The sequence below is a fragment of the Melopsittacus undulatus genome, chromosome 4 (assembly GCF_012275295.1).
Source record: "Melopsittacus undulatus isolate bMelUnd1 chromosome 4, bMelUnd1.mat.Z, whole genome shotgun sequence".
Taxonomy (NCBI): domain Eukaryota; kingdom Metazoa; phylum Chordata; class Aves; order Psittaciformes; family Psittaculidae; genus Melopsittacus; species Melopsittacus undulatus.
The window spans coordinates 63,842,993-63,869,859 of NC_047530.1; the positions used below are offsets into that span (position 1 = coordinate 63,842,993).

At 36.5% G+C, this 26,867-nt stretch overlaps 1 protein-coding gene across 1 annotated transcript in view; it reads right to left on the bottom strand.

Annotated features, from left to right (window-relative positions):
• Nucleotides 1–485: 485 nt before the first annotated feature.
• Nucleotides 486–26,867, bottom strand: part of CCDC6 (coiled-coil domain containing 6) — a 48,372-nt gene continuing 21,990 nt past the window's right edge. Inside the window, exons 3-9 of the mRNA XM_034062681.1 lie at nucleotides 21,265–21,393; nucleotides 16,382–16,485; nucleotides 14,990–15,150; nucleotides 12,842–12,998; nucleotides 9,520–9,620; nucleotides 5,484–5,608; nucleotides 486–3,172 (exon numbers count right to left, since the gene is read on the bottom strand). Coding sequence (XP_033918572.1) covers nucleotides 2,981–3,172; nucleotides 5,484–5,608; nucleotides 9,520–9,620; nucleotides 12,842–12,998; nucleotides 14,990–15,150; nucleotides 16,382–16,485; nucleotides 21,265–21,393 — 969 coding nt within the window. The 3' untranslated portion in view covers nucleotides 486–2,980. The remainder of the gene's footprint in view (nucleotides 3,173–5,483; nucleotides 5,609–9,519; nucleotides 9,621–12,841; nucleotides 12,999–14,989; nucleotides 15,151–16,381; nucleotides 16,486–21,264; nucleotides 21,394–26,867) is intronic.

A 26,867-nucleotide genomic window follows, 5' to 3' on the forward strand; every position in this document is an offset into this window, starting at 1 on the left:
TCTTCTCTGGCTGTCAGCTGGAATACTATTTCCGAACAGTCCCACCTCTTCTTCCAAAGAACTTCTCTGGAACAAACCATGGATAAAACACTCTTAATCCTTTACAGCGTATCAGCTGCATTCCAGTCTCAGAGCTGGATGCTTTGAGAAAAAAAGTAAAAAGAAAGCTGCTTGATTGTCAGAGAGGATAGCACTGCTGGAGCAGCTAGAAGATCTATATATGGGGTGTTTTTTAACCTTTAGCTGTAAAGGGGAACACTCACAAAATGCTCATCAGAACTAAATGTTCTTCTCTGGCCTTACACAACTAGTGATGATGCAGTGTGCAACTGATAGGCATTAGTAATGAAAAAGATAACAGAAACCCACACAGGTGCTTCTGCACTAAAGAAGCCAAGCACTTAAGCCTACAGAGTAAGCTGGACCTCACTGTCAAGTGAGTTTCTCCAGTTTACAGAAGACTGGACAAAATCACAGCTGCAGAATCATAATTCATGAATATAATTCACAAGGAAAATTGAAAATCCATTTACATTTATTAGGAGATGGTTGTGCACAATGTCTCATCTTATTCAAAAAGTCTACAAGTAGAGCTTAACACTTCTGATTGCAAGCAAATGTTTGTTCAATGTTCTCAGGTAAGGCCAATTTAGTGCCTTGTTACACTTTCAAGATTTAATATACATTTGTCAGTTCTTTACTTTCCTCTGGTAACAGTCCTACTGAGATAATAAGGAGAGTTCGTTAAGACACTTTATAACAGCAGCTGAACTTGGGTTACACAAATTCAGTTTTGGAATATGCTTCAAATGTAAATTATTCTAGGCAATTTTCCATTTTAAGATCTTAAAACAACACTCTCAAACCTCTCCTCTCTCCCCCTGCACTTACACTACCATCACTGAATTTCCGCTCTTGTAGAGTATGTCCAAGAACCTCAAAGCACTTCAGAAAGGGGGGCACCATTTCAAACAGTGGTATGTTTGAGATAGAATCCTACTTATAAAAGAATATACTTTTTAATTCATCTTATGTTTACAAAAGGACAAGCGGAAAACTAAATCAATCTTATCCTGACCTCAGTCCCACCTCTGACTGCCTGTAATTTTCTCACATGTAATCCTACCACCGATTCAGGAGTTCTGTTTAATTACAATGCTCACAGCTGAATTGCCTCTCTGGAAAGGTGAGCATCTGCTAGTCAATGATTTTCAGATGGAATCACTGGTCAAATTTTAGGTAAGTAACTATCTTGAGAATCACTTCATTAGTACCATAACGAATGTGATTTGATAATGCACTTGATCCCATATTGGTTTAAGAAGTGTAATAGACTTGATATGCATTTCTCTAAATCTTCTCAGAGCTGAAACTACATAGCTACCATGAAGAAATTCTAGTTTTGCCTGAAGTGGAGCCTTTTGCAACATCAAGTTACTATTCTGATTTAGAGCACTAATTTTAATGAAGATTTTTAGTTTTCAATTCTTACTGAATAGGTGAGCGGCAAACACAAAAATATATGTACAAGTGTTAGTATACCACCAGAATGCTGTACTTCCTTCTTTAAAATGTCCTTAATAAAGCACTAGGCATGTCAAACAAACTTTTGTAAACAAAAGATAAATTACTCATGTTCTGCTTTGATTATAGCCACATACATATTCTCATAAAATAAACATTCTCTTGTCATTTTCCATGGCCCACATATCCACATATATATGAGGTAAACCATTTAAAATCATCAATAATGTATAAACCTCAGTACTCCACAGGAACCTCAAAAAAATGGAACCAAGTAAGATGTCAATATCAAGAAGTGACACTTTGTTCCACTGCAAAGTGAAACCAATTTATTTGTGCTAAATGAATGGAAAGAATGTATTCAGAATACATTTCTTTTATACATTGTACCGGCTTAGGCTGCTAAAGAAGCATTTGTTAGTGCCATGTTGTGCTACTTTCTTGTACTCTGTTTCTACCAAGCAATACAACATTTTGGCTGTTATGCCAATATATTCCTATACCCTCGTATCTTATTTTCTAACAGACTTTTGAACATTTAAAATACCTGTTCAAACTTTGCTTCAGGGGAATCACAATTAATATATTTTAACAAGGAAAAAAGTATCATCAGCTGTTCTCTACAATCACATTGCCTTCTGCAGCAAAAAAATCAAAGAGCACACTTTAATCAGCTATCAGTAACCTGTGGGCAGGACCACACTTACCGAAGTTAATTGTGACAGATCACACAGTATGGGCAGCTTACAGGTTAACGTAAATGTCAAGTGAAATCATCAAATCTTAAGGTCCACGAATTGTACATTCCACAGACTCCAACAAGCCAGTTCCCTCACTGTAAAATTTTCTGACTGTACCATAACATTTGAGGTGCTTGTAACAGAAGTATGGATGTGTCCTGTGTGCTGAATTAAGCTTATTCACTACACAATAAAACATGTGTCTTGGGCACTGATTAGGGTGTCTGACTCACTTTTGCACTAGAAGCTGTTACGAAACGTAGTACTGATTTTCCATAAGCTTGGTAAACACTGTAATGTTTCAGAATTCATCATAGAGCCCATCATGCCTTTAGTTTTCTGCAAATTGTCATGAAAAAATATAAAAAGGTATCCCTTTAATTTTACAAACCTAAAAGCCAGGAAAATGAAGCTTTGGAGCCAAGCAAAACGACATAATGCCGTATTACCAAACAGAGTAGCAAATGTTCCAGCCAGAAAATGGACATACATGTAGTTCAAGTAAACACTGATGGAAAACTTTGTTAAGTTAGTGTTGTAGACCCACAACACTGGCTGCAGTTTATACAAACGTTTACAACACAATTAACAGTGAAGCCTATATAACCTCAGTGCAAATAAGTCAAATCCAAATATGCCAAGTAAGCCTTTGGCTTTTAGTAAACTGCTCCATGTTATGAGTCCAATTCCGACATAAAGACTGCTGAGCACATGCACTAAGGCTGAGAGGAGGGATGCACTGAATGTTGAAAAGTGGCTGACTGCGATGCTGCGGATTGGACCGTAGGTTGCACAGGTGGCGGAGGTGGTGGCGGAGGTGGCTGCACTGGGGTCTGCGTGTTTGGAGAAGGAGGAGGAGTGGGACGTTTAAATTTGTCAGGGCTGTTACTTCTTCGTGGTGAAGGCCTCTGCAGAACAAATATTGAAATTATGTTTAACACACTCCTGAACAACATTAGGTGCAAGTCCTCTATAAACAATTTATTCAGCTCGATAAAGGAAAAAACAAGACAAAACAACAAAAAAATTAACCAAAATTGAACAATTCTGTGCAAAGACTCCATTTCAAAACATTGCAAGAATCACAATACAGTTGTTACATAAAATAAATGCTACTCTGAAATGGAACAGCAAAAGAAAGAGGAAGTACTTCTGACATCAAATGGAACACCCATTCCTTCCTGCCAGCTTGCAGGAAATGAACATAAGGCATGTATGTCCTGAAGATACGTTTACCCATGATGACCAGCAACCTAAAAAGAAATGAGAGATGAAGTAGAGACATCACCCCCCAGTTGTGCTTTCCCAACCAGTAGGTGCTGGTAAACCTTTTTATGCTGCTGGCATATGAAGTCCAACTATGTGGTACCTGAGAGTGAGTGGAAGTGTTTCGAATGCCAGGAAGCCTGTCCAGAATTTCTAGCTTTCTGAGAGACTTCTAGCCTGCACACAGGAGCAAGACCAAAACATAAGTTGTTCTTTGGACAAAAAAAGATTACAACCCTTTGAGTTGCAGGAATAAAGCAGCTAGAGAGCTCCCCTCAATAGAAACTACAGATTTTCAACAACCTGCACAAAGACTTAAAACCCACTTTATCTTTACAAACCAGTGGCAGGGGAGGAGAATCTTCTTTAATGTTAGCAATGTAAAAATATAAACTACATCGTACAACACTAATTTCTGTGCTTTCGAAACCAAAACACTCACTACTTACCTATAGTTTGCATTAATCAAGAACCTCATGACATGACAAACTACCCACCCACAATTAGTGATCAACCACAGATGATCAGCTCTGTTGAAAAACATGATTACAGTGCTATACAGAATGTACTACAAGTAAAGACAATTTATTCTGTAACGGAGATAAAAAAAAAGTCAAGAATCAAACTGCAGTTTAGTCAAATAATGTACATCGTGTCTATTTTTCTGTGCAACTATGCACATTAATGCTCTATGTGAAAAGCCAAGGGATTCTTGACAACTGATTGATGTCTCTGAAACATTTAAAATCATTTATTGCATTTGGATACATCTAATAATATGAAAAGATCCAGTTTCGGTGTTAAGACAAAGCCAAAAGCTACTAATCAAAAAACTTCTCAAAACAGTATTTTGGCCTGAAGATGACCTTTTCCATAGCGACTCAGTGTGACACCAATTAATTTACCGTTTCAAAAAGAGTACTATTTCACAAAGACTTAACAGAACAAATTCCTTGAAAGCCCTATTTATAGTACTAGGTGCCATGTTTTCCAGAAGCACAAAGATCTTCTTGTGACTAACTCACATGACACACAGACTGGGATTCTACCTTACTGCTGAACTCCAGCTTCCCTCCTGTTCTAACCACTATTGTAAAATTCCAACCAACCTTTGCTAAATGAAATCGACAACCATTCTTGCATATTCACCTAAACAATTTTAGAAGTAGTCATATTTAAGCTTTCTACTAAAAATTCTATTGAAACATGTTTTCATATCTGAGAATGACAAATATATGTAAAAACCTTGCAGGATATTTACATACTACCATACCTGTTGAGAAAAATGAAATGGTCTTGATACAACAACTGTAAGGTATTTTGCTAAATAGTTAATATTTAGGCTCTGTTTGCTCATTGAGCTCCACAAATATTTAGAATTAACATGATTACGTAGAAATGCATCAAACATCACAGGTAAAAAGAAACCATTCCAGTTGAAAGGAGAAATTGCCCTAACAAATGTTTGTATTAACTTTCTTCTTTGCCAATGAGAACAGAAAGTAAGAGTTAACTGCCTGTTACAGTGACATGATGGTAGCATTGTGTCATCCTGAAGAAAACCTGAGCTTGGAGCAACCTCAGATGACTCATCCGTCAGATGGTGGAGACTAGGAGAAAAATGAAAGCAATGCTTTTACTTCCTGGGATAGTCTTAGTAGTTTAGAACATCACTTCTCACACCCTGCCTGCTGAGCCATAAGATGATACCTATTTACTGTCCTTAAGGTGATAATACATTCTATTCTTTTGCAGAAAATAAGGTTCTCCAAAAAGAATCAGTTTCTGAGGGGTGAAAAGGAAAATCAGGATTGAAGAAAGCAGCAATAGATATCTTGGAGTAAGGAGACAAAAACAAACATTTACAAAAATGTTCTGTAAAAAAGCTTAAGGACAAGCAATTATAACTTTTAGAAAACAAACTGACAAGTATTTACTATTTTAAATACTTACTGTAATACCATGGGATGGTCCCATATGTTGTACATGCAGGCCTGGGGAATTGTAGTAAGACATTCCAGCTCTAGTCAGTGAAGTTGGTGGTGTGAAACCAACTGTGTGACTTGCATATGATAGACCTACAAATTGTTAAAACAAGGTAGCATCAACATTCTTGTTTATATCACAAACCAATTTGTGAAGGTTTCGATAAAGGAAAAAACTAAAACTAAATCAATGATAGGTTAAGAAATGGTACTGCCACCAGATCAGACATCTAAAAATTTTCATTGAACTGAAAACTGTGATGTAGAATTAATTTCTTCTTCTGTAGGTTTACTGTGATATGTTACAAAACATACATTACACAACGTTAAACCCAATCTTTCACTTAACATAAACGACGTAAAGCTCCCTTGGTAGCTTGGTTTTAGTCTACAAGCATTTCCATCCAGCTGTCTCCTCAGAGGAAATGGCTCCCTGAACACATACAGCCTGAAGAAGTAGAGAGGTGGTGCCTGGAGAAGCCATCTAGCACTGGGGCACTACAAGCTTCCACAATGAAACTGGATGTAGGTGGCTCCTCCAAGGCATACCAGATCCACACCCAGGCTCCCTCCTGTTTTGCCTTGATGTTTACAGGCAGGGACGCAAAGATCTTTGGGGTTGTAAAACTAAACCATTCTGGGATTAGCTGCTAGCTGGACTAGGCTAGCAACTAACATTGAAAATTACAATTATTTTTATCCACATTAAGGAAATCCTAGTATTCAAAAGTGCAAATACATAATTCTTCCACCTAAATATTTCCTTTCTCTAAGAACTAATTTACAATATTGCAGGTAAACAGAAACAGCAACTGCTAAGTGTTCAAAGTTCAGAGCCGTTCTGAACATTTTGAGTATTTCTCAAAATAGCACATTTTCAAAACCTCTAGCTCATTATTGCTTTTCTGATAAACATATAGAATCATAGAATAGTTAGGATTGGAAAGGACCTCAAGATTACCTAGTTCCAACCCCCCTTGCCATGGGCAGGGACACCTCACACTAAACCATATCACCCAAGGCTTCATCCAACCTGGTCTTGAATCAGTAAGGTAGGAGACAAGACTTTTCTCAGCTGGTCTGTGTTAGACACTAGCAACTGCTTTGGAGAATTATGGCCAAGAAAAATATTTAAAGGTGTATTAAACTTCTATAGCAGCACACTGGATTTAACAATTTTCACACTTCAAAACTGAATCAATGTAAAACAATGACACTGCAGCTACACTATGCACCAACACTCACCTTTGTCCTTAACTACATTTGCTACAATTTGCTACAATGCCTACAATTGATGAGGCAAGACCTTGGAGGATGGGGGGAAATCAAGCCTCAGATCACTAATAAAGTCATCTAAGAAAACATACTCCCCTTGCTTAATCAATTCAAAGTTTGATTCTGCTACATCTACAATGCATGCCAGGTGCAAATTACAAGCAACTCCAATATAAACACTGTCCCTTTCAAGTAGTTAAACAATATAGATTAACAAAATTAATCTGATTTTTTTCCTATACAATCTAATCATATGTACAGCACACATTTTATTACCAAAGTGTTTTTGCAAGTGCAAGGACAGAAACAAAATAATGTTCAGGTAGGTGACAATCTGTTGCAAGTCAGAGACAAGAGTCGGAGAGAATAAAAGGCAAAAAATACACTTTAAGTCACCTTTGCAACACTACAATTTTAGACTGCTTTGGGATAAACCAGCTCCAAAAGTCTTACAAATGCAAGTCTAAGTAGCAGTCAAAGAAACAATAACAGAGTACTGCATGCACATCCAAGGTAGCTTTATCTCTCTGCAGCCCAAAATCTCTATCTAGCCTAGATGAAGAAGCAAAGCATAAACAGTTTAACTACACTAAAGACTAAGTGGTAATTAGAGTAACTAATTGCCAGCGGCCTAGAGCAGCAACACTCCCACAGTCTTTGAAGCTCCATAACTGTGCTAGAAATCTCATCAGTATCTCAGCTTGAAGGAGTCCTCAAAAGCAGCATCTCAAGCCACACAAGCACAAAGGACTCTGGGGTTTTCAGGAGTCAGAATCTGTCCCATTACACCTGACTAGCTATCCATATGTAATGACAGCATTTCTAATTGGTTTTAAATTATGTTTCTACAAATTCAGGCACATCATCCCCCAAAAGATACATGACAAGTCATACGATTACTAGATGCAAAATACAGTATGTGCTGACACTTTTGACAGTGTCTTACTGTGCTACTTCATCTATCAAGTAGTCTCAAACCCTATGTTTTCATCCTTTACTGCATTCATGTATCCCAGACAGCTGTACAAAATTCCCCATTGATCTCAATAGGTTTCTAAAAAGATACTGCTTCTATCTGTCCAAAGTCTGATGCTTCCGAACTATGGGTATTAATTTATCAGATGTGAAGAATAACGTAGTTGCCTGTGCAGAAGTGCTAGCCTGGAACCTTTACTGTGTCAACATTACCAAAATTGTGAACTCTGTTAGAAACTCTCATTTCAGCTGTGTTATTTTTAACTGCTTCAGACTGTGTTTCAGCTTTGTGTTTGACTTTTTCTTCCCTTGTCTGCAGGACGTAATTCCCACTAGAATAAAGCACTCTTCTATCAGCTACTGATGGGAAGTCCACAGGCAACAAGGAATGTGCCTTAGCCCCAGTGTAGGAATAAATCAGCAGAGTAACCTTGTGCTGACACATAAGCATCTACATTGGGTCCATTTCTAGGTAATTTAGTGTGCAAGTCTACAAATGACCAGATAGCATTTCCTACACCTAACTTTAATTATAACCACTGTGAGGACTGCAGATACAATATTGTATGAAGGCTGCACACGTATAACCATGAACGCCCACAGTAGTTACTCCAGAACACTGGTTAGCATAACCATGTTTCTGTACATGCAGTTACAGGACAAAGAAAATATGTATCACTGCCTTTGCAACATACCTTGCAGAACATCAAAATAATGTTCATCTCTAACAATGTAATATGGTTTATGACCACAGGCTAGTTTTTACACATGCTTACTCTTTTTGCAACACCTGGATGAAAACTGTTTTTGAGTCCTTCTAAAAAACTAAAGTCAATATTGAAAATTACAGTTTAAATACATTTTATATGTTCTAGCAGACCTGTGCAATAAAATATCTCAATCCCACCTTGCAGAATGTGTCAATACAGAGCACATCTTATTTGCCCTTACTGTAGGACTGTCTAACAGGTTCTAAAGGTGAGCTTGGGAAAGCAGGGCATGTGGGATTCACTTCTTTATGTACAAGTGAGTTTGTGATAGCCATACAACATCCATGGCCAACAACTTTTAATGAAAGTCCAAGTGCAATTTTAAGAGGTTTTAAATTTCAGTCAATAAATGTTAGTAACAAAAATACATTTCCTTTGAGTTTAAAAAAATATATATTAAGTAAGTAATTAAAAATTCAGAAAAGGTTAGTTTGCCTTTGTTACACAAAGTACTAGAGACAGGAATTCTTCAGTTTATAGTTATTGTTCTGCAATAGAAAATAGAAGTACAAAAGCCACTTCTCTACTAAAGAGAAATAGACATTGTCTCTTTTTCCAAACACATTTAAGATTAGACTTCTATAAGATGTTTTGATTCAGAGCACAATAGCGTCCTCGTTACTAGTTCATCACCAAACTCTAGAAATCTGTATGAACTATGCAATCTGCTGGGCAACTCTGGGGGATGGGGGAAAGGAGGAAGAAGAAAGAAAGGAGAGAATAGGAGAGAAAACGAGAGAAAAGAAATAAAACTTCAAGTTATAGCTACTTAACTGATCTTTAATATCTGTTCACAGTGCAAAATAGAACCATCTGAAAACATGCTGCACTAGAAGACATCTAAAGCAAAACTATTCTTACATTTATGATGATTTCTTTTTTTCCCCCAGACTAGCTTTGAAAGGCTACTGACCTAAACATATTAATAGGGTTCATTACTGTGTGATGCATACAATAATTTTAGAAACTGGGTTAAATATTTACCAGGTGATATAGGTCTGCTAGAACTTGGTGAGGGTGTATAAGGGATAGGACTGGACACAGTGCGAGGTCTTAATCCTTGTGCAGACATCTCATTAAAATATCTAACAAAAAAAGGTAAAGAATGATTAGATCAAACCTTTTAAAATGTGCCATGTTTTAAATGTTTCACTGTTTTTTTTCAATTCCCATAAAAATCAAATTAGATTAACAAAGGACCAGTCACCTTTATGAAGTCATGACAGGAGCTCTCATCGTTGTTGAAGGCTCAGCTACTAGCTTAACATCCAATAGAAAAAGCTGGACTTATCTCAGTCATTTGCAGTTAAAACTGTACAAGTTGTGTATGATTACAACAGTACCTATTAAAGGCCAGAGGTATAAATCATGTCATCTGATCTGACTTTAACTACATTTCTGCACTTTACACGTAATTTTTACATTGAACTATTCAATAGTTTGTCTGGCTGAAGTGTATTTTCCAAGAAGGGCATTCAGCACTAATCTGAAATCATGAAAAGGGATGCAAAGAAAACATTAAAGTATTGATAATTCGTTCCAACAGCTTATCAGCCTCACACTTAAAAAAAAACTCTGTCCCCTACTTTAGTACTTCTGGTGTATACGTTTAGCCATTTGCTCATCATGCTCATCTCATTGCTGGAAGAGACAGACGTTTTGACTTACTCCCACTAAAGGTACTTCTAGGTTGTGTTGTAAGACACCTGCCACTCTTCACAGTCATAAACTGAACAAATCAGAACCTCAGGCAAGGCATTCTTTCCCACCTGTAATAATTCCAGTGGTATTTATTTTAACTTTACTCACTGAATACAGTGAAACTTCACAGCCATCAAGTGCTTTCTAAAAGAAGGTAAAAATCATAGCAATTGCTCCCACTTGCCACTTAGTTTTTATCTCAAAAGCAATTTTATGTATTTTCTTCCCAAAGCACCAGGCTAGCAGCTTTGAGGTTGACTTGCTTATGCAAGAGTCTATACCTAGATTTTTCAGTCATTGCCTAGATTAGAGGCTCCCCTCCTCACCATCTCCTGCACATATGGTTGCACATCAGTGCATCTGGGTTTATATTATTACATTTAACTGTGTTTTCTTCACTGTACTCAGTAGAGTAGCAGGCAAAATTAGCTATCTAACAGCCCTCTGACTCTTACTTCTCTCCCCTTCTACCACTATGTTCTCTGAAATTCTTAGTAGCTACATTTATTTCCCAATCACAGAAAAAAAACCCCACAGCATGAAGCAGCATTAAAAATATTCCTATTCAGTGGAACTCACAGTGATGACTACTTCAGGGTCTGTGAGCCATTTTGTAAACTATTTGAAACATATTTTGCTACTGCATCTTACTTTTCAAACCAGGATATTCAGGGTTACTAAGCCTAACATAGCAGTACACTGAAGTGATATCAAAACTGGTTGAAATATGGGTGGATCAGGTCATACAAGTGGCTGCAAGAGAACAACACAGAATTATCAAACTGGCAAATTAAAGTTTAATGAAATTAAAGCTTTCTGAAGAGCTACCAGTGGCAAGGTTGGCAAAATTGAACTGACCAGACCACCTCTGCAACATGGAGTAACTTGTAATGCAGACAGCACATGTATTAAAACAAGGCAGTGGTCTTTGTCATTTTACCATATTCATCATATCTTATTCTACATAAAGACAATTTTCTGTAAGTCATCTTAGTACCTGGATCAGGTGATATGGAACAGCAGCACATCATTTGCATGCTTCCTGTTTTCAGGTATTTCCCTACTACTCCAGAGAACAGGATGGAGGATTGAGAAGACAAAGTTATTGCTAGTCAGGAGGAGGAAGTTTAGGGAGAGCTGTGTATTTTGCATTCAGTAAAACATCTAATCTACCCCCACCTACAAAAAATAAGTACCATTAGCTAACAGAATGAAACTGAAAAAATGGATATCTAATCCATCACCACCATCATTTTTACGATGACAATGCAAGCTGACAAAAACTTATTTTAAAATAATTACTGCACATAGTTTCACAGTTATTTTGGCTACAGAGTTCTCCTAAGACTAACCACTAACACCTGCTTTATCCTTTCCTTGGCCTTGTATTACTTACTCTGTGAATGTCTGTTTTGGAGTGACTCTGTCATGATTTTGTAGTACTAAGAAAACCAACACACAATGAAACTTCTTAGAAGTACAGAATAGTTAATCAAATTTTACTGATTATCACTACCTACAACAAACTGACAAAAAAATAGGATACTTTGCAATTTTGGATTAATACTGATAGCTCACATAGATTCAGATTTTAACTGTATTTACATTACAATGTAAATACTATAAATGCGGTATTTACATTACACAAACACAAGAATCCTGTGTTTCAATCAATTTATACAGCATTAACTACATCTTAATACCAGATGCTACTGCAATATGTGTTAGTTGCCTAGTATTTCATTGAAATGAAAACAGTACCTTGAACTTTTAGTATGCTCCTTGAAACAAAATATATGGTACTTTGTTTCTGGAAGATTATGGCTTATAACAAATACACTGATGACTCAGGAAGAAACAGCTCAGTATCAGAAGAATACACAGCACAGGGTAACTTTTAACCTTTCTTTTTAAGGGACCAGTATAAATCCAAAATAGTGTAAAACAGTACAACAAAAAAAAACCCAAACCAGAGCATTTGATAAGAAGTAAGAGTGTTCTAGTCAGTGTACTTAAAAACCTCTTTCAAGTTACAATACTCATATGATTATGAAGTGAGAAGACACTAAAAGGCATCACCAAGAAAAGCTCAAGACTATCTGTAAGGTCAACACAAGCAATGAAGCTTGCAGTAGAGAAAAAAAAACAACAAAACAAAACCCACAAAAATGAAAAAAAAAAAAATCAAGGATATTATGGTTTGGAAATCAAATCCTTCAGCAAAGGACTAGTTAGCCCTAAGTAAGGACGTTGTGCCTAGCTCATGGCATTCCTTCCAGTTAGGAGCAAAACAAAGGTACTATGACTGACTTACCCTGAATCTCAACTACACAGCTGTATTTATTTCAATATGTATTATCAAAACCCTAAGTAATTCTCACATACAAATATTTTCTTTCTCATTGTTAAAAATAATGCTATTTCTATACAGGTGTGATACAATTCTACTAAAAATATTCCTGGGCCATGCTGAAATCAGATACACAGATGGAACCCACATACAGGTTATTTCTATAAATACTTATTCTATAATATTCAAAAAGAAGTACAAGTATTGATTAAGAAGCTGAATGTCAACATATCTGGATCACTAGAAAATACAAACCTTTCATCGTCCATTTCTAAGCTGGATTCACTTTCTGACAGTTGCCTGCAGAGTGCTTCCCTACGTTCCATTTCCCTCTGTAATTTTCTTTGAAGTCTCAAGTTTTCTTCTCTCATATGCCGCTCCTCTTCTAAATATTGTGCCATCTTCTCTGAATCTGAAATTCCAAATTTTGTTAAAATTTGACTGAAATTCATAAAGAGGCAAATACATTGTGCCTGATTTTACTCCAGTACTTCAAGAATGAGGGTGTAAAAATGCTCAGGATGGGTCACTCAAAATTCTAATCTCTAAGTCAATAGTTCAATGCTCAATTCTGAACAGTAGCTACTAAAATAAATTACTGATTGACACCCATTTTGGAAATAAAAGGTTAAAAGCAAAAAGAGTATTAAGTATTTACCTAAATGAATTTGAAAAAAGAAAAGGAAAAAAAAGTAATGAAGAAAGTAATAAAACCAAAACCACAAAGAAAGATGACAATAATTTATGCTCCATTAAAATAATGTGATTCCATGTTTACAAAGATTTTACTGCAACACATGTAAGAAGTTATTTTAAAGGTATATTTCCTTTTCAAAGGAAGAAGCACAAAGCAAGTTCCAATACCCAAACCACTCAAACTTGCATTAAATTGCTACCTTATATGTATGCTACAGAATTCTTTCAATTACACATTTTTATTGTAGAGGTTGGCCAACAGGACATGCACTGATATTAAAAGCCAACAAGTGGTTTACTATGTACACCAAAGTGCAATTCTAAACAAGTTCAGCAAGTATCACTTAAACAGTCGTCAATCAAAAGAATATTTGTTTTAGAATATTGTTCCCAAACTATCAACAACACATGATTTCTCTCTCTTCTGTGGAAGTATTGCTGCTAAATATAACAGCACCACTTATTTAAAACTATTATTTATTGAAACAGTTCCTAGACTGTTTCAGGAAGACAAAATGTAATTCCAATATCAGAATTTAGTAAGCAGATTTTATTAAGTACTTACGAATAATACCAGACATTCTCTAATGCAAACATGTTGCAAACATGAAACTGAAAATGCATTCCAGCTTCACCTGCTTGCCAGCTAGCACATCCACTATTTCTATCAGTATTGCTATTCATATTGAAGCTTGGTTTAATCTGTTCACAAACAGAAAGTACTAGATCTTATTTTCAATGAGAATTTGAGTTAAAATGCTTCTAGATTTTTACTCTAAATCACAGAAATTCAAAGATAAATCACTTCATAAAGAACACTTGAAATGAAATTAATTATGCTAAATTTGTACAGAGTACTTTGAATCCAAGGCCTTGCTCTCCTCCTAAAGTTCAGTAAATGAAGGCTGCATTGCAGAATTGGCAAGTACAAAGATTAGCAGCCCTTATCTTCTTTTAACTGAGACAAATTATTAGTACCACAAACTTCTGCACAAGGCCTCTGCAAAATCCCATAATTTCTGTATTTAAGGAAGGTGACTGCCTCTGGCAAGCTATTTCTTTTAACAGCAGCAGAAATATTCCAGTTAGTCTGTCAAGAGCAGCACACTAGAGGGGAAAAACACTTCTCATTCCCCACTTACCCAAACTCTTCTGTTGTGGTTAGGTATCTACTTATTAATTGAAATATAATGCCATTGACTCAGAACTAGGCAATAGACAATGAGAACTCATGAAACCCAAATAGAAAATTTTACAAAAAGATAAACACATTTCTGCTGGCCCAAGATATTAAAGAAAAAATTGCTGATTCTTCCAGACACCTTTTTAGTGAAGCTGAAACCCCCCCAAGCTGCACCTGAATGCATCAAGAAGGAATAATACTGCAATTATGAAAATACTCAAATCCCAAACGCCCTATTTTTTCTACTTCTACCTTAAATTCAAACTCATTGAAGTACTGTCATGGTTTGAGCATGTTTTGAGGGTGTTTTTGTTCAAGGTTTTTTCCAGCCAGGTGGAGGAGGGGAGTCCGGGAGGAAGGGTCAGGTGTCCTGTCTCTCCTTCCTCCCGGACTCCCCTCCTCCACCTGGCTGGAAAAAACCTTGAACAAAAACACCCTCAAAACATGCTCAAACCATGACAAGTACATATAAAAATCTTACATTACACATACCTAAAATGATTTCAACCAAGTTGTTTACTCACGTTGTAACTGTGCAGCCCTCAGTTGTTTCTTCAACCTCTCCACTTCATTCTTTAAAAATCTGATATGTCTCATCATATTTTCTGGAGAATCTATCTCCATTGATATGTCTCTGGGTGATGGTGGAGCAGATACTGGCTGGTCTAATTTCTCCTGCAAAATTCTGCATGAAAAATAGTTCAAACTTCACCTTCAGTTCTACTGAAAATAAACCCTCTTAAAACCCCCAGAAACCCACTGCAAGGATTCTGACAAGTATATAAGGATTACTTAAACTACTGTCATTGGGGAGAGAATTTTGGGAGGATTTATAAAGTCTTCTTTTTCAACTCAAGCATAAAAAAAGGTAAAATTTGTTGTCTAAGCACAGAGAGATTTTCTGAAATATTCAGACACGACACTTCCAAAAGTTTTCCGTTCAGGAAAAATTAATTCTGAACTATATAGGTTATGTCAGTTTTATAATCAAACACTACTTATTCTGCAATATAATTTCTAATCAAATTAATTTAATCTCTTGTGAATTTTTTTATTTACATTCTTACAGGAAGAATACATATCCAAGATGAAAAGGTGAGTAACGTATGCCTAGGGTGAAACACAAGCTTTTCTGTGTTTCACCGTAACTAAAAGAGGAAATATCACTGACATTTTCTGAAGCATAGTCACACTGTCCTTTATTTTCTTTTTTTCTTTTTTTAACTCTCCAAACTAAAAGGTATTCCATATAGTCAAGGTTTCAAATACCTAAAAGCTGAAATAACTGATTGTAAATTCAGGAGCAATGAACTTCTCTTATAATAAGGATATGGTAGATATTCATTGCTCTAAACGATTACTTTTGGAGTTCAGATATGATGAATTTTTCAGCATGAGGGCATGAAACTGTTCTTTGCTAGAAACATGTTGATTGGCCATGATAACGATGACTGCCCTGAAGAGCAGGGATAGCACTATGCAAGCACAACATGGCCTAGTATTCACTTGTACCACACAAAATGGTACTAATGCATGGTGTGACTCCATCATAGCTTCTTGTAAGAAGGCACACATTCAGAGATAAAGTAAACCAGAAATGGTTTGGCTTAAATAAGGCTTTGAATATAAGATGTACAAAAATGCTACCAATAGCCCATCCTACTATGAATTTACCACTGTTGAATATCACATATAGCTCTTGAGAGCACCTTCTACAGTAAAATAAAACTACAAAACCTGTAGTTCACCCAGGCTTGGGCATTTTCTGAAGGCCCAATCAAGAGTCAGGGAGTCATATTAACAAAACTGTCCTTAAACATGTAGAAGAAAATAAGATATTAATCATCTCTTCTCCACCCAAACCCAAGAGTTTTTATAACATGGCATTAAAGAAAGCACACTGCAACAAGACAAACCGTTTTTCTGCTTCAAGTTTATCCATCCTCTTCCAGAGACGATTCACTAGTGCTTCTTGTTCTTGTTCCAAAGTATTTTCAAGGTCAATCTTCTCACGTCTTAACTGGAGACAAAAACAGTTTTTTGCAAGGAACCGCCATTAGTAAAGATAGCTGTTATAACACCATTTTACATGATGCTTTATGACAGCAAGGAGAAGGCAAAGAACAGGCAAAAATCAGTCTGGCCACAAAGCCAGTGGAAAAAAAAAACCAAAGCAAAACCAACCAACAAACCGAACACACTGGTCACAGAGCCAGTGAAAAAATCAAGAGATTAAGAAGTTGCATGCTTGTCATCTTTGCAACAGAAATCTTTCTCACAGAACTTGTCTCTGGCCAGCACAGGGGTACATGAAATCTGGACACACTGATGACATGACAAGCCTATTTAAACACAATCTCCCATTCCACATGTCTCCAAATTTCAAACTGAACTTACTATCAACTACACCAACATTCATTCTTTTGAAAAACTTCAACAAAAGTTTTCCACAATCCAGTAAGACAGAAACTGAAGAGAAGCCATGCTCACCTTGCATTAGGCAAAGCAACATAACAAAAATAGTAAAGAAAAAAAATGCAAAATGCCTCAAGTGTTACCATATCAACTCTTACTAGCAGAAAATAAAATGTATTTCTATCCTGGCAAAGGCTTTATAAAAGTAAACACTTAACTTGACATTATTCTCATTCATTCACTGTGTGGACAAACATTCCTGATTCTACTGTGAGTTAATGAAAAGAGATACACTGCAGAAACACACATAAAGAAATCTATTACTAGTATTTTAGTACAGATACATCAGAAATATTAATAAGAATACATTAGAATACTAAAAGGCACAGATGACATTATTCAGCAACACTGGCAACTGAACTCCAGCAGTTAGCAAGATTGAAACATGTGGGAACAGATGAACACCTTTACAGGTTGAAAAGAGCATGGAGGTATCTTTCCCAGCAAAGCCCTAATTAACATCACTTTCCTGAAGGGCAAATAACATCACATTACAAAATGGAAAGACTGAAAACAGACTACGCTATTTCCTCGCATATTTACTGCATCACTGGGTGAAGTGTTATTACAGCACTAAAATCTATAAAGGGCTCTGTGCTAACCACTAAATTAGTAATGAGATACCCAAGCAAAATTTAAACTTATGCACTTCACCTAACAGTGAAAGTTTAATCAATGTACAACTTTAATCTTTCAAGCTTAGAAGAAATACCGTAAGTAAAAATGGACATATGTTGATGAGTAATAGGGAATACAATTAGAAAAAGAAACATTGCTTAGCAAATCTTTCCATGTCTGAGTTTCCAGATGCACATTAACAGTTGAGGGAACTTACACTTCAACAAAAGATGTCAGAAGCAAAATGCTTCAGCCTCACACTAGGGATAAGAATTTGGGTCGTGACCTACACTTTGCTCCCCATATCAGCAGGAGCTGGAGTGGTATGAACGCAGAGGGCTCAGCTCCTGAAGATAAAAGGCACTTTGCCTCAGGGCACTGCTCATGAGCCAATCTGGCCAACACTTAGGGCTGACAGCTTTCAGAGAGAAGGACATAAAACGTTCTGGGAATTTGCACACAATGCTTTCACACCACCAACATGCAGAACGTCATTGCTTAGCTACCTATATAACACATGATGAAAAAGGCCTGACTGTGGATCACTACTTCTTCAGCAATGTTTTTTGCACCAGTTCACCGCAACAGTTTAGACTCACCTGCTCTCACAGTCTTTTTACAACTATGTTGTGATCTAGCACCAAACAAACCCCCCAAAAAAAACATTCTAGTCAAAATAAAAATACTTTGTTTAATGGTAGGAAGAAGAGCAAAAAGCAATTTGAAAACAGGGTATATTATTTATAACCTGGACACATTTGAAAAATCTACAATTACATTTAGTATTATAGCAACCATCACCAAGGCAGTGGAATCTATTAATGAGAAATCTGCGTGTGGGTTATCACACACAATGGCAAGGCCAAATCATTAGCAACAATATACTGATGAGCCTTGTGTAGTGCCCTGAAGGCTGACAGACATGTTCTGATGAGAACACCAAGTAAACTGTGTTGCAAGACAGATAAAAAATTTCACATTTCCAGCAGTATGAAAGCACACTGGAAACAAGTATCTGCCTTTTCTGATGTTGAGTGTTGTCCCAGCTCCTTCCAGTGCCAGGAAATTAAAGCTCTAAGGATGAATACCTTGTATTGAAACTACAAGAAAAGCAACTGCAGCATCCTGATCAGAGCTGTGAAGTGAAATAGGTATATTTTGTAACAGATACTTTCAGGTGTACTTTAGAAAAGCAGTCTAACACTAATCAATGAATTTGTTAGTAACATGGTATAGTATTCTGAACTACAATAAGCAGGATGGGATTGTATCTCCAAACCAAACCAGAAGCTGTAAATACTAGCATCATTCTACATGAGTTCAAAGTTACATTCCAATTAAAACCTATTTTAATTGTTACCATCAGAGCAGGTAAACAAGGAAGTACTGCTTACTTTTTTTTTGACCTTCATCTTCCCTTCAGAGTAAGGGAACCTCTCCACCATAAATTTGTGTTCCTTGTCCTTTCTTTTTCACACAGACACTTCAAATGTAGCTAAAATATCCACTGTTTCTGTTCCTGAATTACTGCTTTTTCAGTCTTTTCTTGCCAACCTACCAACAAACACAACTGTTCCCTCCTGATATGGAGATCTCCCACATCAATGAAAGCTGAATATGATCTCTGCCTAAGCCCACTATACCAAATTTTACCTCTCTGCTGCTCATCGGCCCCCTCCCCCTTTGTAGCTTTAATTATTTGCAGCTCTCCAAGATTATCTCTCCAGGAAATATTACATTTCATGTTCTTCTCCTTTCAAAGAAGCAGGCACAGAAAACAATTATGGGCAGTTTAGTTACTATTTCTCATCTCCTAACTGCATGAATTCTAGTTTCTCACTGTACTGTATGAAATAGAAAAGCAATTAAAAAGTAACAGCAAGACTACAAGCTTGGCCCCTGTAGGACAAAACTGACAGCTACTCATTTTCTATCAAACCACTGAATATCGCTGCTCATTTTAACCAAAACATTCAATCAATTGAAATAGTCACATCATAAATTTCCTCACCATTAGCCTTCAGAGAAGAAAGTTCTGCCACTTCAAGCTGACTTCAGAAAATAAAGTCAGATCACATTCGAACCCTAATATAATGTTAGTAATGACACTATGCAACCATCACAGCTACAAACTAGCTACCTACTCATCACCTGTGGCAGGCACAGCTCTGATGAGAAAAAGCAAATAGGAAGGACACAAAGCAGATGATTTCTGTTCCATATTTTAAAAATAGCTTAGTGAACATATGTTGTAACTATCTAACTCACTGATTACAGTGATAGATCTAGTGATGCAGCCCTTGATTATGTTCAAAGCACTGCTGAAATACTCCTCCCGAGCCGTGTTTAAACATGTGTCCAAAAGGTTATGTTGAAGCACCAAGGCAATATCTCTTACTTAATTCCTTATGTGTACAATAAAGGAAATATTGCTTTGCTCAGAACTTTGGTTATTTCTTGCTAGGTGTGGCACATGCCCCAAAGGCTGTTGCTTCAGCTGTTTAATGAGCTGTCCTAATTTAGGCCCAGCCAGCAACTCAGAACAATAAGCTTTTTTTTTTATTTGTGTAAGAGAAGAAATCATGAAGTTCAAAGTAATTTGAGATATACTACACCTTACTGTAAGGGAAACCAAAGGTATATATTGCATTCCCTATAAATATGAATGGAATTTCTAAGGAAAACCAACAGATAAATGTAACATTTTCATAAACAAAGTTAAGTTTTCAAGGTCAGGTACATGAAAGGCCTTAAAATACCCCTACTTTTTGAACACTCTATCACTGACTTTCAAATGTAGCAATAAGTTTCAAATTTTATGATTTCCCAGTCTGTCTGCCCAGAACAATGATACAAAAATAACTACCATTAAGATTTTAGCTCTGGCTCATGCCAACGTTTCAAAGAGAAACCAGCTTTATAGGTAAGCTTACTGTGCCTTTTGATTAAGTAGCCACCACCACCACCTTGTGGCTAAGAGAGTTATTTCAATTTCATGTTAATTTCCATATTGAATAAAGATTTGTTGGCAACCACACCATTCTATCTTTCTGGTTTTTAATTTGTTCCATAGATCCCTACATATAGAATGTTAGCATAAGAGTCAAGAAAACCTATTTTATCATAAAAATAACATTAAATATTCTACCCACAATGTCAACAGAAATAGGAGCATCATACAAAACTGGTAGTAATTCAAATATTCATATCACTCTAATTACAGAGCTTCCACAAGCCAGAAAAAAAATGAAGCTCTTTAACAAGCCTGTATATTACATCAGTTTTCCTTCAGTCAAAAGGACTTCTGCTAATGCCACTGAGATGTTTTAATGCACATGCCTAAAATTAACCATAAGAGCAGTTCCAATGTCTAAATTTGCAGCAGAAACATAAGGAAAACCAAAAAGGCGGTGTTCTATGTCTGTAATTTCCACAACTGTCTTGGGAGAAAACGAGTTGGACATAGTAAATTCTCTAATCTTTTTAAGTATACACACACAGCTGACATCTCGCAGTTCAAGTCCTATGTGATCCAAGCTGACACAAAAAGGTGTCCTGGATCACAACTAGACTACATGTATATTGTCTACTGTAGAGCTTAACCTCCTTAGAAGTAACAAGTCTTTCCCACTAGCAGTGTGAGAGTGGAAGCTGATGAATGGCAACAAGAAGCATGACTTATATAATTTTGAAGATAAGGAGTTACCTGCTCCAGGGTGAGCTGCTTTGAAATTGTATCATTTTCCAGCTTTTTGATCTTCTTCATCAGTTTGTTCACTTGAAATTCCTGTTCCTGCTCTAAATGCTGCTCCAATTCAGCTTTCTCATGCTGCAGCTAAAAATTTAGAAGACATGGAAGTGTTTTAAACACACAGAAGTATGAAATATTATACAGCTTTTATATATTTACACATTTATTCTTATTGCACATTAAATTCTCTATTGATAATCCTTCTTAAAAGACTTCAAAATGTACAACCCACCTAACAGCTCTTCAAAAAAATCAGTATTTTAAACTGTACTCTATTTTTAAAGTAGATAGAAGAAAACTACATTACCAAACATTTAATAAAGTCAAATGAAGATAGATACAATATATGTAGCATATACAATATAGGCATTTCAAAAGTAAAAAAATCTGTATGATTCACAAAAGCATTAATTTTAATCTAAATGCATCATCTCAAGAGCACCCAAAAACATAAAATTCAGGTCTTAGCACTTCCTTCTCCCAGGCACCTGAAAGCTTAAAATCACAGAACCAACTAGGTTGGAAAAGACCTTTAAGATCATCAAGTCCAACCTTTACCCCAGAACTGCCAAGTCCCCCACTAAACCATGCCACTAAAGGCCTCATCTACACGTTTTTTGAATACTTCCAGGGATGGTGGTCCCACCACATACAGCAGACAGCATGGGGATTACCACCTAGCTCAAGGTAGTTGCTGCACTTACCTTAATCTTCACTTTCCTTCATTAAAATAGCTAGATGCTTCTGGTTTTTAGGGTTTTTTTATTACCTAGCTAAAAATTGAGATGAAAGCCAGTTGCTGTAATCAGCTTATATTTAATTAGCAAATTAAGCTGTGTGAAAAGGCATATAGCCAGAATCTCTCACTCGGCCTAAAGCCAGAAAGCATGTGGCTGGGGACTGCTAGTATTCACAGACAGCCCAGTGAGTCAGGAAAATCATACAGCCCTGTGAAGACACCTCAAACCAACTTAACAAATACAATTTCTTGCTCTTGTGTGCTTCATGTAAATGTGACTACCATATTACTTACAAAAATTGAGCTGCAACTGCACAATCTTGCTTGTGCGATCATTCTTCTTTAAAACTTGGTGGAATTTCCATCACACAGAAACTGATGAGGCTGATCTCCAGCTGCTGTGTAGGATCTACTAAACCTTGCCTCAGGAGTGTGAACACACTTGCAGCCAAAAGATCATTCCCACTGATCAGAAAGCTGCTATGTGAAGCAATGAAAAATCTAAGGAAACCTACAAACACATTTCCCTTGAGTGCTAAAAGGGGTTATAACTTGAAAGCCCTCTTGGACATTCTGATGAACCTACTTCATTGTGCTACTCCCCTTCACCCTATTATTCAGAGTGGAAGAAAAATACTAATAACTCATCCAAAAATACATATTAATGGTGTCTGTCACTCATAATTGAGTAAAATATTTTTTCTCTTATTTGCTTGGATCATAAGAACAAACCAAAACACTAGAAAACCAGTTAATGCTGAAACCCTAACCCTGAAAAACAGAATTGCTAACAATGTGAAAACATCCACTTGTAAAATGATGGTGGACAGTGTTTATTCTACACTTCTATAATTTTACTTAGTATTTTCAAACTGGTTTTAATTATATGTAGTTACAGCAACAACTGCTTACAGATACACCTACGGCTGCCAGCTAAAGAGAAGGAAAAAGTGTGTTAGAATGTGTCACCTTGATGACAATATCTTGCAGACCTTGAATTGCCCATAAAAACTGCAGGAGAGATACTGGGAGAATTTTCAGCTATGTAAGATCAGAGATGGGTTAGGTGCAAGAGAGACAGCTAATACTTTAAAGTGAGAATGGGGTTATCAAATACAAAGCAGCAGAAAAAGTACATGTGTTACTTCTGCTAAGTCCTATAGAAGTGCAGTAATGTCCTTCTGCCTCCACAGAAATAAATTTCCTGATACAATGCAGGGCCATGCTTACCTTACTTCCTTACTCTACTGGCTTATTCTGGGACAGCAAAAAGTTGTTTCATGAAATAATGGAGGTAATAGATGAAGTACCCCCTTAAAAATACAGCCCTCCTTTATGCCCCACACTATGACCTTGTACATTGTACTGAACAGCCTATTTTTAGTACTCCAGCCCTCAAACGTTGTCCAGCTCCTCCATTTGCTGCATCCTGAATGTCCTATTTATTAACAAATCTGTATCAGCAGTTTGTCTCCTATTTATGTCCAGATGTTCATCAAATAAATGACAGATGCGCTGACTCTCTTTATTCTGCACAATCACATGTGCATCCTTCAGCTGACTCATCCTATTTTGGCGATCAGAAAGGGTAATAGCAAATGTTTACACACATACATTTTTTGCAAGGATTGTCAAGAATCAGACTTGCATGAGAAACAGTTCTGTATAGCTTCCCAATTACTTAATCTGCTTGACTATACATTATGCTATTATCTTGGTATGTTGAAACATTCTACTTTCAAGGCCAGATGCTTGGACCAATTTGCACTTCCGAAAATATAAAGATATTGAAAAAAATCTGTAGTTGGTTTTGAAAAGGCATGATGCAGGATTTAAGGAACATTTAATTGTCTTTAAGTTCAAACACTATTAAAATTTAATTATTCTTTTGAGCAGCCTTGTTTCACAAAAGATAAAATTTTCAAGATATACTATTTTAAATTTCAAAACAAAATCTCAACAAGTCCACATCCACAGATGTAAGAACAGAGGCTGCATCAAAACACTTCTAATGATACTCTGCAAAATATTGCTACCATTCTATAATGACTAGGGATAGAGGACTCTAAAAATACGTTCCAAACTTGCCAGAGACTTCATCAGGTAGACAAAATTGTCATTAGAGAAAGTAGATGGGAAAATATGGTGAATGTATATAAGGCCTGTAAGAACTTTAAGGTACTTGATGAAAAGTTTCTGTCTACTTCAAAAGCCTCCGCTGAGATGCATGTGCTCCTTCCTCTCTGCATCGTTCAGCCTAGCAAGTTAAAAATGATGCTAAACAAAGGAAATTTAACTAGTAAAAGCATAAACATTTACTGTAGTGGCAGTAAAAGGTAATGCCACACAGTTATAAACAGATGTTATCAAGCAATGGTATGGCATCAGAAAGCCTGGCAGCAGGCAGTTTTATTCCAGTGAAAACACCTTTTATGTGCTACTGTGTATGTTTAGAATCAATCCATCTTACAGTAAAATGTTTTAAAACTAATTTCTTACAAAACTGAAAACCTGATGTAACTGTGTTTTATAATAGCAATATACATCATGCTGAACTGAGAAATTCTTGTTATGCTGTTAATGAGAAGCATGGCAGCTCATGCTCTGGCAGACGGCTTTCACATTTAACGTATCTTAACATCCTAGGAGATCATTCCAGATGCCACTCAATGTGATGCATAAACCCCTACAATTGTGACAAAGGTTTGACAAAGCAGGAAACACACAGACACTATGGAAAAGGTCCCTCTTCTAGGTGGCTTTTAGCTGAATATGGCAGTAATTTTGACACAGCCAGACTAGTAAACATTTGAAAAATTAAAAGACTATAAATCATATGCAGTTTACCAGAAGTACACCCCTTCCTCTGTTCCAAAAGGCAGTCTCAGACAAAACAAATCCATATGCATTTTTTTCTCCCTTAGTCATACAAAAAGCAGGAAGCCATTTGATGCACGATGTCTGACAGCATGAATTTTGAAAGTCTAGCTCCACGTCAGACCAGTGCTGCCTGGCAAACACAAGAAATTAAGAGTTTAACTCCAAATAGCAAAGAACAGCGGAGCAAATCAACTACTGCCCACACTTCCACTGGAGACTACAGTATTTCTGGTCTACATCTAACTTAGCTAGAATTCTCTCCAGAGCCAAGATACCAAAAAAGGAAGTGGGCATTTACCAATTTGTTATTAGCCGTATAACTGCTTCATCAGTCTTGCATCCTCTAATAAAGACAGAATTGCTACATTCTAGGAGGTAATGGTAAGTATTGGCGCACTCAAATCTCAGTAAAAAATAAAGTAAATTGTAATTATTTTAACTTTCTATGTCTGAAAAACATCAGGCAGGAATTTAGCACTTCACCTATGTAACTGGAAGAGTATTCCAAACTAGAAAAGATATCGTCATAAACACTCAGTTGACTACGTGATGTGTGTTAATAATGCCCACAAAATGAGTTTATTTGTAGTATCAGAAGTTTCTCAAACATTTTATCTGGCACTCAACATGGGTATAACTTTCAGAATTCGTAACTGAAAAGAATCAAAATATCCAAACAGTTAAGCTTTCCGAAAACAAAAATCCACTTCAATATTATTTTCAGTTCTATGCTACTTAAGAAAATTGTCTGCAACTCAGCAATATTCTAATATCAACTTACTAAATCCATGATCACTACATAGAAAATTGTTTTTGTGAAAACATACTCTAATATTCAAATGTTTCCTAATTCTACAGGTAAGCTCTTCAGGGGAAAGGACCATTTCCTGTGTGTAACTTACAAGCTGATGAGCATGTTGCTAGTGTTTAGAAGAATACATTTACATTTTTTTTGCATTTCACAGCAAGTTTTTCACATCAAAGACATAATCAAGCCATGAAATGAGATCTACATTCAGCATACACACAAATAGAATATTAGTTTTAATATTAACTGTTTGTTTAAGAGCAAACAAACAAGTCCTCCACCTGTACTGCAAGTCTTGAGCCAGGTTTGGAAAGTCATCCAAATGTATAGACTACAAAATCTGCTGAGCCAGCAGATTCCTTTGACACAGCTTAAATATGCTTTGCACTAGAGATTTGATATATCTCTTATCATCCTCTCCTCTGTGCACTGCAGGTAAGAGGTGAACCTGTAAGCAAGACAGTCCATGCCACTCACCCTTGTAGGTACAACCACTACCAACATCAACAGGATTTTGACACCATTTCTCTTCTTCAAGTGAGCTGTGTCAGTATTTAGATAGAAGTCAAACTCAAAATTTACTTCCAAAAACTGCTACCTAATGATGCTGAGAGAAACTCCAGTTGTAGGACTAACTCTAATTGTAGGACTAACAATTAGGAACAGAGGTGCATTTAAGAATTGTCACCTTTTAAAACCTTCGGGTTAACATGACCACATTAATCAAATGCTAAATGAGACCTACAGAAAGGCCACCTGAAATGAAGTGTAAGGCTGTAGGTTGAGATACTGTTTAGTAACAGCAGGCGGTGATCAGAATTCTACCTGCATATTATTATAGTTACAGCTATGCAGTTACTCTCAGCAGAAACTTGCAGCTTGCCAATTGAAAGCTAGATAATGTTCACAGGATGACACTGAATCCATAACTGAGTACTTTCTTCTGGTGCTGTACAGGAGAGGGTAACTTCATCAGTTTTATACCTGCATTCTGTTTCAGATTTATGTGCTTCTCTGAATATTTCTCCCACTAGTGAGAAAGTTACACCCTTTAAGGGTTTTCCAACAGACAAACAGCGTAATGCCCTTGCACTCACACATTGTAACAAGGCAGCCCCTTAGCCATTTTGA